General features: G+C 38.9%; 2 protein-coding genes across 2 annotated transcripts in view; one reads left to right on the top strand and one right to left on the bottom strand.

Moving 5' to 3' along the window:
• ATG14 (autophagy related 14) overlaps window positions 1-8983 on the top strand; it is a 78294-nt gene extending 69311 nt beyond the window's left edge. Inside the window, exon 10 of the mRNA XM_064292511.1 lies at window positions 8638-8983. Within this exon, the coding sequence (XP_064148581.1) occupies window positions 8638-8650 (13 nt within the window). The 3' untranslated portion in view covers window positions 8651-8983. The remainder of the gene's footprint in view (window positions 1-8637) is intronic.
• FBXO34 (F-box protein 34) overlaps window positions 1-15327 on the bottom strand; it is a 24595-nt gene extending 9268 nt beyond the window's left edge. Inside the window, exon 1 of the mRNA XM_064292509.1 lies at window positions 12673-15327. Coding sequence (XP_064148579.1) covers window positions 12673-12674 — 2 coding nt within the window. The 5' untranslated portion in view covers window positions 12675-15327. The remainder of the gene's footprint in view (window positions 1-12672) is intronic.

Below are 15327 nucleotides of genomic sequence, written 5' to 3'. Positions count from 1 at the left end.
AGGGAAATCCAAAAAAACAAAGATTATAAAAAAAAAAAAAAAAAGGCCCAAAACAGGGTAACAGTGATGTTATTACATAAAAGAAGACAATATTAAAATAATAAAGAGGGACTAAGAAATGTAATCATACACATTCCATATGGAGAGGAAGATAACAGCAATATAAAGAAATAAAATTTAGTTTTAAATTTAGAAAAATGGGTAAATAATAAGGTAACCACAAAGGAGACAAACTAGCCTACTCATCAAAATAAAATACGAGGGAAAAATACAGACTCAGCAGAAACAAAATCAACAACAACAAATATGAGGAAAGAACAATACATAAAGAAAATCTACTCAGCACATAAAATCAAGTGGGAAAAAGAACTGTCAACAAACAAAGACATGAAAATGATAGCACTAAATTCACACCTATCCATAATTACCCTGAATGTAAATGGACTAAATGCACCAATAAAGAGACAGAGAGTGGCAGAATGGATTAAAAAACAAGATCTGTCTATATGCTGCCTACAAGAGACAAACCTTAGACTGAGAGGCACAAACAAACTAAAACTCAAAATGATGCGAAAAAAAATATATCAAGCAAACAACAATCAAAAAAGAGCAGGAATGGCAATATTTATTTCTGACAAAATAGACTTTAAAGTTAAATCCATCATAAAGGATAAGGAAGGACACTATATAATAATTAAAGGGACAATACACCGAGAAGATATAACCATGTTAAATATTTATGTACCCAATGACAGGGCTACAAGATACATAAAACAAACTCTATCAGCATTGAAAAGTGACATACGCAGCTCCACAATCATAGTAGAAGACGTCAACACACCACTTTTGGTGAAGGACAGGACATCGAGAAAGAAGCTCAATAGAGACACAGAAGATCTAAATGCCACAATCAGCCAACTTCACTTTGTAGACATATACAGAACACTCCACCCAACAGCAACCAAGTATACTTTCTTTTCTACTGCACATGGAATATTCTCTAGAATAGACCACATATTAGGTCATACAGCAAGCCTCAGCAGAGTCCAAAACATTGAAATATTACAAAGCATCTTCTCTGACCATAAGGCCATAAAAGTGGAAATTAATAACAGAAAAAGCAGGGAAAAGAAATCAAACACTTGGAAACTGAACAATACCCTGCTCCAAAAAGACTGGATTATAGAAGACATTAAGGATGTAATAAAGAAATTCAGAGAATCCAGTGAGAACGAAAACACTTCCTATCAGAACCTTTGGGACACAGCAAAAGCGGTGCTCAAAGGCCAATTTATATCAATAAATGCACACATCCAAAAAGAAGGGCCAAAATCAAAGAATTATCCCTACAACTTGTAACAAATAGAGAGAAACAAAAGAAACCCTCAGGCACCAGAAGAAAACAAATAATAAAAATTAGAGCTGAACTAAATGAAATAGAAAACAGAAAAACAATTGCAAGAATTAACAAGACCAAAAGCTGGTTTTTTTTTTTTTTAAATCAACAAATTTGATAAACCACTGGCCAAACTAACAAAAGAAAAACAGGAGAGGAAGCAAATAACCCAAATAAGAAATGAGAGGGGCGATATTACAACAGACCCAACTGAAATTAAAAGAATCATATCAGATTACTATGAAAAACTATACTCAAACAAATTTGAAAACCCAGAAGAAATGGATGAATTCCTAGAAACACACTACCTACCTAAATTAACACAAACAGAGGTAGAACAACTAAATAGACCCATAACAAAAGAAGAGATTGAGAAGGTAATCAAAAAAACTCCCAACAAAAAAAAGCCCTGGTCCAGACAGCTTCACTGCAGAGTTCTACCAAAGTTTCAGAAAAGAGTTAACACCACTACTATTAAAGGTATTTCAGAGCACAGAAAAGGACGGAATACTACCAAACTCATTCTATGAAGCCACCATATCCCTGATACCAAAACCAGGTAAAGACACCACAAGAAAATTATAGACCTATATCCCTCATGAACTCAGATGCAAAAATCCTCAACAAAATTCTGACCAATAGAATTCAACAACATATCAAAAAAATAATTCACCATGACCAAGTGGGATTCATACCAGGTATGCAGGGATGGTTCAACATTAGAAAAACTATTAATGTAATCCATCACATAAACAAAAGACAAGAATCACATGATTTTATCAATTGATGCAGAAAAGGCATTTGACAAAGTTCAACACTCATTCATGATAAAAACTCTAAGCAAAATAGGAATAGAAGGAAAATTCCTCAACATAATGCAGGGCATTTATACAAAGCCAACTGCCAACATCATCCTAAATGGAGAGAGCCTGAAAACATTCCTCTTGAGATTGGGAACCAGACAACGATGCCCTTTATCGCCACTCTTATTCAACATTGTGCTGGAAGTCCTAGCCAGAGCAATTAAGCTAGATAAAGAAACAAAGGGCATCCAGATTGTCAAGGAAGAAGTAAAAGTATCTGTATTTGCAGATGACATGATCTTATACACTGAAAACCCTAAGGAATCCTCCAGGAAACTACTGAAACTAATAGAAGAGTTCAGCAGAGTATCAGGATACAAGACAAACATACAAAAATCAGTGGGATTCCTCTACACCAACAAAAAGAACATGGAAGAGGAAATCACCAAATCAATGCCATTTACAGTAGCCCCCAAGAAGATAAATACTTAGAAATAAATCTTACCAGAGATGTAAAAGACTTATCCAAAGAAAACTACAGTACACTTCTGCAAGAAACCAAAAGAGGCTTACATAAGTGGAAGAACATACCTTGCTCGTGGACAGGAAGACTTAACATTATAAAAAAGTCTATTCCACCAAAAGCGATCTATACATTTAATGCAATTCCGATCCAAATCCCAACGACATTCTTTAATGAGATGGAGAAACAAATCACCAACTTCATATGGAAGGGAAAGAGGCCCCGGGTAAATAAGGCATTACTGAAAAAGAAGAACAAAGTGGGAGGCCTTACTTTACCTGAGTTTAGAACCTGTTATACTGCCACAGTAGTCAAAACAGCCTGGTACTAGTACAACAACAGATACATGGACCACTGGAACAGAATTGAGAATCCAGACATAAATCCATCCACATATGAGCAGTTGATATTTGACAAAGGCCCCAAAACAGTTAAATGGGGAAAAGACAGTCTTTTTAACAAATGGTGCTGGCATAACTGGATATCCATCTGCAAAAAAAGAAACAAGACCCATACCTCACTCCATGCACAAAAACTAACTCAAAATGGATCAAAGACCTATATATAAAATCTAAAACGATAAAGATCATGGAAGAAAAAATAGGGACAATGTTAGGAGCCCTAATACATGCCATAAACAGTATAGAAAACATTATAAAGAACATAGAAGGAAAACTAGATAACTGGGAGCTCCTAAAAATCAAACACCTATGCTCATCCAAAGACTTCACCAAAAGAGTAAAAAGACTACCTAGAGACTGGGAAAATGTTTTTAGCTATGACATTTCCGATCAGCGCCTGATCTCTAAAATCTACAAGATACTGCAAAAACTCAACTGCAAAAAGACAAATAACCCAATTAAAAAATGGGCAAAAGATATGAATAGACACTTCACTAAAGAAGACATTCAGGTAGCTAACAGATATATGAGGAAATGTTCACGATCATGAGCCATTAGAGAAATGCAGATCAAAACTACAATGAGATTTCATCTCACGCCAACAAGGCTGGCATTAATCCAAAACACACAAAATAATAAATGCTGGAGAGGCTGTGGAGAGACTGGAACACTTCTACACTGCTGGTGGGAATGTCAAATGGTACAACCACTTTGGAAATCGATTTGGCGCTTCCTCAAAAAGTTAGAAATAGAACTACCATATGATCCAGCAATCCCACTCCTTGGAATATATCCTAGAGAACTAAGAGCCTTTACACGAACAGATATATCCACACCCATGTTTATTGCACCACTGTTTACAATAGCAAAAACATGGAAGCAACCAAGGTGCCCATCAACGGATGAATGGATAAATAAATTATGGTATATTCACACAATGGAATACTACGCATCGATAAAGAACAGTGAGGAATCTGTGAAACATTTCATAACATGGAGGAACCTGGAAGGCATTATGCTGAGTGAAATTAGTCAGTTGCAAAAGGACAAATATTGTATAAGACCACTATTATAAGAACTTGAGAAATAGTTTAAATGGAGAAGAAAACATTGTTTCGTGGTTACGAGAGGGGAGAGGGAAAGAGGGTGGGAGAGGGGTATTCACTAATTAGATAGTAGATAAGAACTACTTTAGGTGAAGGGAAAGACAGCACACAATACAGGGGAGGTCAGCACAATTGGAATAAACCAAAAGCAAGAAAGTTTCCTGAATAAACTGAATGCTTTGAAGGCCAGTGTAGCAGGGGCAGGGGTCTGGGGACCATGGTTTCAGGAGACATCTAAGTCAATTGGCATAATAAAATCTACTAACAAAACATTCTGCATCCCACTTTGAAGAGTGGCGTCTGGGGTCTTAAACGCTAGCAAGCAGCCATCTAAGATGTATCAATTGGTCTCAACCCACCTGGATCAAAGGAGAATGAAGAACATCAAGGACACAAGGCGATTAGGACCCCAAGAGACAGAAAGGGCCACGTGAACCAGAGTCTACATCATCCTGAGACCAGAAGAACTAGATGGTGCCTGGCTACAACCGATGACTTCCCTGACAGGGAAAACAACGGAGAACCCCTGAGGGAGCAGGAGAGCAGTGAGCAGTGGGATACAGACTCCAAATTCTCATAAGACCAGACTTAATGGTCTGACTGAGACTAGAAGGACCCCAGTGGTCATGGTCCCCAAACCTTCTATTGGCCCAGGACAGGAACCATTCCCGAAGCCAACTCTTCAGACATGGATTGGACTGGACAGTGGGTTGGAGAGGGATGCTGGTGAGGAGTGAGCTTCTTGAATCAGGTGGACACTTGAGACTATGTTGGCATCTCCTGTTTGGAGGGGAGATGAGAGGGTGGAGGGGTTTAGAAGCTGTCGAAATGGACAGGAAAAGAGAGTGGAGGGAGCGTGCGGGCGGTCTCATTAGGGGAAGTGTAATTGGGAGTGTGTAGCAAGGTGTATATGGGTTTTTGTGTGAGAGACTGACTTGATTTGTAAACTTTCACTTAAAGCACAATAAAAATTATAAAAAGAAAAGGGAATAAGCCTCTGCAGTCACAGGTCTACTAATACTAAACACATGGAGTTTTACCTACTCTCGCGGGCGGGTCACCAGTCTAAGACATACATCTTGGGCAACTCAGCATATTCCTACTCTTTCACTCCACAACATATTCTGAGTGCCTACAATGTGGCAGCCTCCATGGTAAGTGCTTTCAGATCATCAGTTTTAACCATCAAGAATAAGAATGATCATCCAAACCAAGTTTACCCTTCATTTCAACTTTTAATTTAACACAGAATTCTGAGAGTTCAACCTCAGCTAAAAGAAGTATAGGCTAACTTTTAGCTAGATAAAGAGAAATTCTGCATTTAAGACACACAAGTATTTTAAAAGATGCCCCTGAAATAAATCAGATGGAATATGTATGTGCTTTTCTGATCTTTGGCAATTTCTATCCTAAGTATCTGTGGAGATCTCCCCCAGCTCTGTACTGTAGCAGAATTCTATTCTATTCTAGAGTTTAGTCTTACAGAAAGAACTACCCAGAATTCAAGAACAAAATGACATATAAATGAATAAAAGAGGCACATCTAGTGCTGTCTCTCTTGCCAACTACCTTCTGTTTTTCATATTCCGTCAACCTCTCGAAGTGAAAAAGAAATGGAAGTCGCTCAGTTGTACACACCAAGTAATAACTTTTTCTCCTGAAAAATCCAATAAATGCTCACATAATGATTACATTAGAGTGCCTGAGAATAAATTTAATTTCAACTTTAGCAATGTGTGCCATTTTGCACTGCACAATATGTTCTCTTTGCCTTCCTCCCCCATACATTATTTTAGATGCTATTACTGGGAGACGGGACACTGAGAGGAAACTACTGAAATTACAGAAAGCTTTTGTTTGCATTTATTAACTTGGCAAGTCAGCCCAACTGGCATGATACTAATATACAAGTTTTGAGCAGTATTAAAATAGATGATCCCAGGGAACAAGAGAGAGAAGAGGTGTAACCAGGAAGGAGAAAAGCCAGTAAGGACACATGATCGAGGTGACTGCTGGAGCATGGGAGGCAATTCTGTAGGACCCCTGAAGTAGGCAGAACATTTAGGCTCCTATCCCAACTGGCTGAAGGTTGCTTGGGGCATTCACCTTCATCCTCCTCTTCCTGGGTCTGAAGCCCCTCAGGAAGAAAATAGAAAGGTATGGGCAAGACTTTGAAAAATCTGCAGAAATCAGAGTTCTGGTTGAAAACAGCAGTGAACCAAGAGGACAGAACACAGGGCACCAGGGGCACCTGCTGCAAAAACCCACAAAATAAAACTTTAAATCTCCAACAGATTACACCAGATGGTGATGCTTTTCTCGCACCCCGCACCCTCACCCACACAAAACAGACACTGGGGAAAGCTCCAGCCAGGTTTCCATGGTTGCCAATCGCTTCAGCACAATTGTATTTTAAAAGTTCACTATAATAAAGTTCTGTTCTCTTGCAATTAAATAAAACGCAGGTTTATAACGCCTACACATTCGTGTTCCTTAGAATCTCAGAAAGGCCATTTTATATAATTAAGATCCCTGAGCCCACTGAATCAGAATTTCTGGGACTGGGCCCAGAATCTACGTGGGTTTTGTTTGTTTTTTTAGTTTTATTTTATTTTTGATACTTTTAAATTGAGGTGAAATTCATATAAAATTATCCATTTTAAAGTGAAGAATTCAGTGGCATTTAGTACATTCACAATATTGCGCAACCGCCACCTGTATCTAGTTTCAAAACCTTTTCGTCACCCTCAAAGGAAAACCTGTACCCATCAAGCTGCTACTCCCCATATTCCTCCTTCCCCTCCTTCCAGCCCCGGCAACCACCAATCTACTTCCTGTCTCTGAATTTACCTCTTCAGGATATCTCATATAAATGAAATCATACAGTATGTGACCTTCTGTGGCTTCTGCCACTTAGCATAATGTTTTTGAGGTTCATCCACATTGTAGCACTTATCAGTATTTTATTAATTTTTACGGCTGAATAATATTCCATGGTACCTAGATACCACAATTTATCCATTCATCTGCTGATAGACAATTGCGCTGATTCTACCTTTTGGCTACTGTGGATAACGTTCCTGTGAACATGCACATAACATGTATTTGTTTGAGTACCTATTTTTAATTCTTTGGGTGTAGAAACAGAACTGCTAGGTCAAATGGTAATTCCGTATTTAACTTTTTCAGGAACTGCCAAACTCTTTTCCACAGGGGCACCCCCTTGCACAAGGGTTCCAATTTATCCACATCCTCACTCAACACTTGCTATTTTCCATTTTTTGTTTTGTTTTTATTATGGCCATCCTAGCAGGTATAAACTGGTATCTCATTGTAGCCAGGATCTGTTTTTAACTTTAGATTTAATTTGGAAGGGACTACAGAGGTCATGGAAACCCTGGTGGTATAGTGGTTAAGAGCTATGGTTGTTAACTAAAAGGTCGACAATTCAAATCCACCAGGCTCTCCTTGGAAGCTGTATGAACAGTTCTACCGTTTCCTATAGGGTCGCTATGAGTCCGAATTAACTCGACAACAATGGGTTTTTGGGGTATAGCGGTCATGTATTACATTCAGTGTAAGAACATCAGTGGGGCTCTTTCTAGATTTGGGCTGGGATTCTGGGCTACAACTAGGTGAGGTGAAACTGCCCAACAAAAAGCCAAGCAGATGGTCTGGACTGAAACAACTGTTCAAAGGACTGGATAAAGAGAGACCATTTTCTTACTTTTTATCCTCTCTCTAAAACACAGTAAAGTCAATGACCTTTTTATTGCCAAATTCCCTCCTCAACTATACAACTCCTCAGTTTTGTTGAGACTCCCTTCCTGGCTCTTTTCATCCCTGGCCCTTAAACAATGGTGTTCCTCAGAGTTCCTTCTTTTTCTAGACCATTACTCTTCTTAAGCTGTAAGTCTGTCCAAGTAATCTCTGATGACTCTTCAACCTTTATCTATAGTGTAGAACTCTCCCAAACTTCATATCTAATTGCCTGGTAGACATACTCACCAGGATGTCAAAAAAGCCTGAAAACCAACAAGACCAGTTAATGACAGCACCAAGTACCTATGAGACAGGTCTGGGGTCCTGCGGTAAAATTAACCCTCTTGTGAATCAAAAAAAAAAAACCCAGTGCCATCGATTCTGACTCATAGCAACCCTATAGGACAGAGTAGAACTGCCCCATAGAGTTTCCGAGGAGCGCCTGGCGGATTCAAATTGCTGACCCTTTGGTTAGCTGCTGTAGCACTTAACCAGTAGAGGCTGTAAAAAAGAAAAAAATCCAAAGCAAACAAGATGTGGCGTAAGCCAGACACGAAGAAACCAGTATCTTAACCTAAGGCTAAATTTTAAAACGATAAGCAACCAGATTTCCCTTAATGCTTCCTCTTAGGATTGTTTTTTTCAGGCAAACCAACTAAAACCAGAATCCTGATCACGCACAGAAACAATCTGGTTGACTGCTGGATGTTCCCATCCCATAATGAGTCCTGCCTAGAAACCAAGGAACTTGCGTCAGGAAACTAAAAGCGCCAGACATACATCACCAGACAGAAGCCAGACCCAATTCAGAAACGAGAAGTCCAACACCCACTTCCGTGCTAAGTCTCAGCCGAGCCCTTTTTTTAAAAAATATGCATACTATTTCCCAGAAGTTTAATGAATGTGTATAACTTCCCTTATACTGCATAGTATAAAACTTCTCTAAGCCCTTTGTTCTGGGAGACAGTGCTTTGAGAGTAAACTCCCTGTCTCCTACTTGCTGCAAGTATTAAACTATGCCTGTTTGAAATCCACTTGACTCTTATTCTTAACCAGAGTACAAGTGTTAGACCCACTAAGTTCGCCAATACCTAGTTAACTAAGCCAGAAACTCGAGTCACAGATTCTTCCTCCCTGACCTCCACATCCAATCAACAAATCACTACATCCCTACCACAACTACCCCAGTTTATGCAGCCATCTTATCTCTGCTACACTGTTGATTCAAAAGCCTCCCATGGCAGGTATACAAATTCCTCTATTCCACTTCATCCACTCCCACAAAAACACTGAGCATGCACAGCCACACAAACACATAATACCGCTACCACACTCAGACACAAATCGATCATTTCAATTCCCAGATTAGGGCCATTCAGTGGTTACCAGGTGTTACCTTCAGGAAAGCCTAACCTCTTTATCAGCGCAATGTGAGGTCTGGGAGTTCAGTCCAGTCCACTTACGCAGTTTCACTCCCCTCCCCCCGCCACCCCCCCATTTGCCCTACCATACTTCACAATTTGGAAGCTTGTTCACAGAACAATTACCACAGGATCAGGTGGATGAAAGCCAAGCACATCACTAAGGTGAAATTTTAAAGCAGCCAGGACTACAAAACTAACAGCATTAAATTTAGTTTCATACTAACCACCACCTTAGAAACGTTCATTTCCTTATACCCGTTTGTTATCAGAAATTTACTAAAGAGTCTCAGACTGGATATAATGAATAAGATGAGGAGATCACACGGTCTAATGGTTGACTGTGGGGGACAGGGAGAATAAGACGGAGAGAGGTATGTATGCAGGGAAGAACGGGATCACAGCACCAAGCTCAGCCTTGACTGTATAGGAACAGGCTAGAAAAGCCCTAATTTTGTAAGTTAAGCCCTGAAAGAAGATATGCAGAGTCCTAAGCAGTTCAAAAGTCGATGATGGTTTTGGCAAACTAAGACAGGTGAGAAACCAAATAATCAGAGCTCAAGCTAAAGTGCTATCAGTAGAGAAATGACAAGTAAATGGATTAATAAGGAAAAACAAACAGGAATTAGTTACTTATTATAAATGGTGAGGGAAGAGTCGAAGACGAGTCCTCATTTCAGGGCTTCAGAAACTGGATGAAGAGTGGTAGCCTTCAGTGAGATGATAACGAAGGTGGCTGAGCAGATTTGGAGCAGGAGAGGCAGAGGTTAAGCTCAGTTTTAAGAAACATTGGGCTTGAGTGGCTGCAATGAGAGAGATATCCAGCAGGCAAACTGACAAAGGTCTGGCCAAGAGAATAGGAGGAAAGGAAGAAGACAGCTGTCATAGAAATATTTCAACTAGGAAAAAGTTTCCTGGATAGAGACTATAGGTATCTTTTTCCAAAATTTTCCATACTGAATGTGTGTAACTTTTACAATCAGAAAAAAAAATTATATATATATAAAAGTAGTGCCTTTTAGACACTGGAACACGGTCCAATAAACAAACGTGTCCAGTTGGTGATGAGGTCTCCTGGTGACCCTGCCACGAAGGACTGCAGGGGATGAGTGAGACAGAGCCAGAAGTTCATGGTAGACAAGCAAGTGGAAGGAAGGTGAGAAAGTGAACACTAAGTGTAGCAACTCTTTCAAGAAGCTCTGCTGTGAAGGATATACCTGCCACCGTAAATCCTTTCCAGGAATGAAGTGAGATATAACAATGAATCAATTAAAACTTGAACTTTCCTCCAAAGAAGGCCAACATCCTGCTTTCAAATAATTTCAGTATTCCTTTTAGACTCTAACACAATGTTTTATAAGTAGGAGGCTCTTAAATTTTCTTTTTTTTAAGGGTATACAGAAATCACTGAGTACCAAATTAATTCTAATTTTAGCTCAAAAAGGCTGGAAAAACTGATCCTCACCAAAATTAAGACACGAAAGATAATTTAACTTTGCATAGAAAAAAATAGTAAAGACTCATACTAACTCTTATTTGTAGAGGCGTGAACTTGATCAAAGAGGAATCAAATGGCAATGTGGGATTAGAATGGGGGAAAGATGTGATTTCTCTTAGCCGTAATAGAAAGCCATAACATCAAAGGCAGATGCCCATTTTCTAACTGGTTACTCTTAGTCCTCAGCCTTGCCACCAAAACAGGTTATAGGACAAGGCATTTCCTGTTACTTTAGGCTTCAATAAAAGCACAGAAATGCTCATTCCAAAAAGGAGTTATCATCTATTAGTATAATAAGAGCAACTCTATTCTTAAAAAAAAAAAAAGGTTGGAGAAAAAAGAAGAGTTGCAAAAAGACCCTTCATGACACCTTGGGGCGGGGGGGTGGGGTGAAGAAAATCACCTTTTCTTAAAAAAATTTAAAACCTTCCAGAGAACATCTTAGGACAGCCTTCTTCATCAGACTTAGGACAGCCTTCTTTGTCAGACCTACACAAACGACTAGCAACTCCAGCAAAATGCATACAAGGAAATCCTTGTTTTTGCAAATGAGGAAGCAGAAGTAAAATGACTTCAGAGGCCCCACAGCTAGTTAGTAGGAAAATTAAGATTAGAATTAGATAAGAAACAGTCTCCTGGATCTATACTTCCTTGATACAAAAAGAAAAAGAAAAAAAAAAAGAGCTTTTCAAAAACCTAGGCTTAAAAAAAAAAAAAAAAACCCAGGTTCAATCATGAAACAAATAAAATTAAATAATTCTGGTAGCTTTTATTCTTTGAAATTTGGTGTTCTTCTTAAGTGCCATGTAAAACCTCGAACTGTGGTGAATTCTATCATATCGCATAAGAAGCCAATATAAAAGTATGGAGAAACTGCTTCTATAGCTATTAAAGTGGGAAAAGTACCAAGCTCATGAGGGTGTGAACACAGGCAGCACATAATACTTCCTCCGTACGCCTCTGCACACTGACAGGATGCATCCAACTCCCACACTGCTTTAAAAAAAATCAACTGTGGATCAGAAAAGATAATATTTCTTAAACTGAGATCCCAAATACTGGGGGCTTAGTGTCCAACCTAGTTGCCGTTGAGTCAATTCCAACTCATGGTGACCCAGGGATGCCTTGGAAAAAAAAGCCTGCCGCTGATCTACTTCTGAAAGGTCTCAGCCATTGAAAACCCTATGGCTTGTTGTTCTACTCTGAAATACAAGTTGCCATGTGTTGGAATGGGCTCGGAGGCAACTACCTGGCTTTTAATGTTTTAAAGACCACTTTTCGGGGAAGGGAGTTCACCCCTTTTTCTCAGGAATATTCTCTAAAGTTATTTCATGGAACTTTTGAATTTTGCCTCAGTAGCAGGAGTGCTAGATGGTTGGTAGTGCAGAGTTTAAAGGAAAAATCCTTTACTGGCTATTAACAGCTACACAGAGAATGGCCTTTGGAAACACTTGTGTGGTTTTCAAGAATGCGATGCTCACAGCTTCCATCTTAGAATTCACAATGGTATTTACATACAGCACCCGGCTTCAAGGTTATAATATAGATGGTCTATCATGGCTAAAGATCAAACAAAGCTAACTTTCAGAAAATAAAAGAAGCTCTACGCTAAGCTTGATGGGACAACATACAAATTAAGGAGGAATACTACAAGTTGTGAAGGGTAACCACTATTTTGCTCTTCTACTGTATCACAATAGAAGCTATACCTAACATGGTTTAACATGTATTGCAAAATAATTATGATAGTATGCAAGCTTACATGTGTTCCCTCTCCCCCGTTTTCTTGGAGTAGGGCGGAAAGGCAAGGCCCTGAAAGAAAAAATGCTTGCTCAGGTTGTTGTGAATTCTTAAATAACATTTCAGGTTAGAGACAAATACAAGTGTTACGGTTTGTTAAATGAACCATGTGTAAGCTGGCCCAGTAAATGGTAGTTGAGGAAGTTATTTCCTCTTGCTTCTGTGACATAATACCAAGTACCCACAAAACTCCAGCATATCACACTTTATTTCTACCTAAACTAATGAGGGAGTCTCTGGGTGGTGAAAAGAGTTACGTGCTCAGCTACTAAGTGAAAGGTTGGCAGTTTGGATCTACCAGAAGCACCTCTGAAGAAAGGCCTGGTCACTTTCAAAAGATCACAGCCATTGAAAACCCTATGGAGCACAGTTCTACTCTGACACACATGAAGTTAGCATGAGTTAGAGTTGATTCAGTGGCAGGTGTTTTTTGTTGTTGTTTTTAAAGATAAAAACCTACAACTTGGTAACTCCCACTAGAATGGACGTCAAAATCCAGATAAAACATAATACAAAGTTTAAGTCCCAAAAAAATCATTAATACATTTTGAAAAGTACATTAAGCATTAATTATCAAGAAAATTTCATCTCCACAGCTTTTCAGATATTCTGAGCTCCGGTTAAACCCGACTGTTTATTTTTCCTACTCTAGTATCTTACAGAAAACATAGGAAAAGAAAAATTCCACCCCTTTGTGCAGTAAGCCATTACTTCTTTAAGTGAGCAGATGCTTTTTCAAATTTTGAAACCAATCATTATTTCATACATATTTTTATATAAATGCAAATATTACATATTTTTAAAGGCATAATTTTTGACATTGCTTGCACAGGTAGTACTTTCTAAGCTGATGAGAGCTTTAACATACAGCCTATTGACCAAAATGTAAGTCAGACACAGGCTGTCTCCCTTTTACGGAGTAAATGTTCAAGGCTCAATTCTAAGGCCAGCCATAGATACAGTCCAAAAATCCATTAGGTGCCAAATAACGCTTGATGTGAAAACTAAAGATAACAGCTGTTCATTCTAGTGTGGTAAGTGCACACCCACACTGGCTGCGCTTGTCTGCCAACACTGTTAACTGCCCTTTAAAGGAGCTTATCTCTAGGGAATGAAAAAAAGGGGGTAAAAAAAAATTCAGGTAACAAATATTGAACTAAACAAAACCATTTGCTTGCAGTATCAATGCAGACAAAAGAGCAGGCAGTTAAGACTTTGTCAGCAACTCTGGGTGAGGGTGGAAGGGGCAGGAAGTATTTCAGAAACAGGACCCACAGGTGTTTACCACAGTCCTGACGACCCAGCTGTTCAGTATTCTTCCTTCTACCACCTGCCTCTAGGATCTGGTGAACCAAGGCTGAAGTTAACAGTCTGTGCACCAACTGGTCAAGGTACACTTTGGTAAGAATTAAGAACTGTAAAGAAACGAGGCTCACGATCAGTAGAAAACTGAAAGTTGCTCCTTTGGGGCCTATTTTTAGAGCTTACCAAAACCAATTTAAAAACTGGTTAAAAAATGAATATTTCCAAGGGATAATGTGAGAAATCTACACTACAGAAAATCAATCATTAGGCACCCAGGAGCACAAACTGTAATATCTGGAAATACAAACTGGGATTTGTATACTTGTCTTATCTCTCCTATAAAGGTATTCCTTGAGCACACAGAAGAACACTGTCTTATTCATCTTTGTAAGCCCTAGGCATCCCCATTCTGCAGAATTTGACTGAACCTGGAATTCCTAACGTAATATACCAGAGGTAATGGCTTATAACAAAGCATATACCAAACTGAAAACCAAACCCATTGCCATCAAGTCAATTCCGACTGACAGACTAGAACTGCCCCATAGAGTTTCTACACCAAAAACCCAAGCCCACTGCCATCAAGTCAATTTCGACTCATAGGGACCCCACAGGTTTTCCAAGGCTGTAAATCTCTATGGAAGCAGAATGCCGTATCTTTCTCCCAGAGTAGCAGTATATAAGATCAATATACAAAAATCAGTTGGATTCCTACACACCAACAAAGACAACTTCAAAAAGGAAATGAGGACAACAATATCATTTATAATAGCCCCTAAACAGATAAAATACTTAGGAATAAATCTAACCAAGGATGTAAAAAGCCCTATACAAAGAAAACAGAAAACACTATTGCAAGAAACCGAGAGAGACCTACATAAATGGAAATACATAACATGCTCTTGGATAGGAAGATTCAACATTGTGAAAATGTCAATCCTATCCAAAGTGATCTACAGGTGCAATGCAATCCTGATCCAAATACCAACAGTATTCTTTAATGAGATGGAAAAACCAATCACCAGCTTCATATAGAAAGGAAAGAGGCCCCAGATAAGCAAAGCATAATTGAAGAAAAAGAGCAAAGTAGGAGGTCTCACACTATCTGAGTTCAGAACCTACTATACAGTCATAGTAGCCAAAACAGCCTGGTACTGGTATTAACAATAGACACATAGTCCAACGGAACAGAATCGAGATCCCAGATGTAAATCCATCTACCTATGGTCAGCTGATTTTTGACAAGGACCAAAGTCCACTAAATAGGGAAAAGACAATCTTTTCAAAAAACAGCAAAAATATATGCCCATCT

Source organism: Loxodonta africana, chromosome 10, assembly GCF_030014295.1.
Source record: "Loxodonta africana isolate mLoxAfr1 chromosome 10, mLoxAfr1.hap2, whole genome shotgun sequence".
In the NCBI taxonomy this organism is placed as follows: Eukaryota; Metazoa; Chordata; class Mammalia; order Proboscidea; family Elephantidae; genus Loxodonta; species Loxodonta africana.
This window is presented reverse-complemented; position numbering and strand designations above follow the sequence as displayed.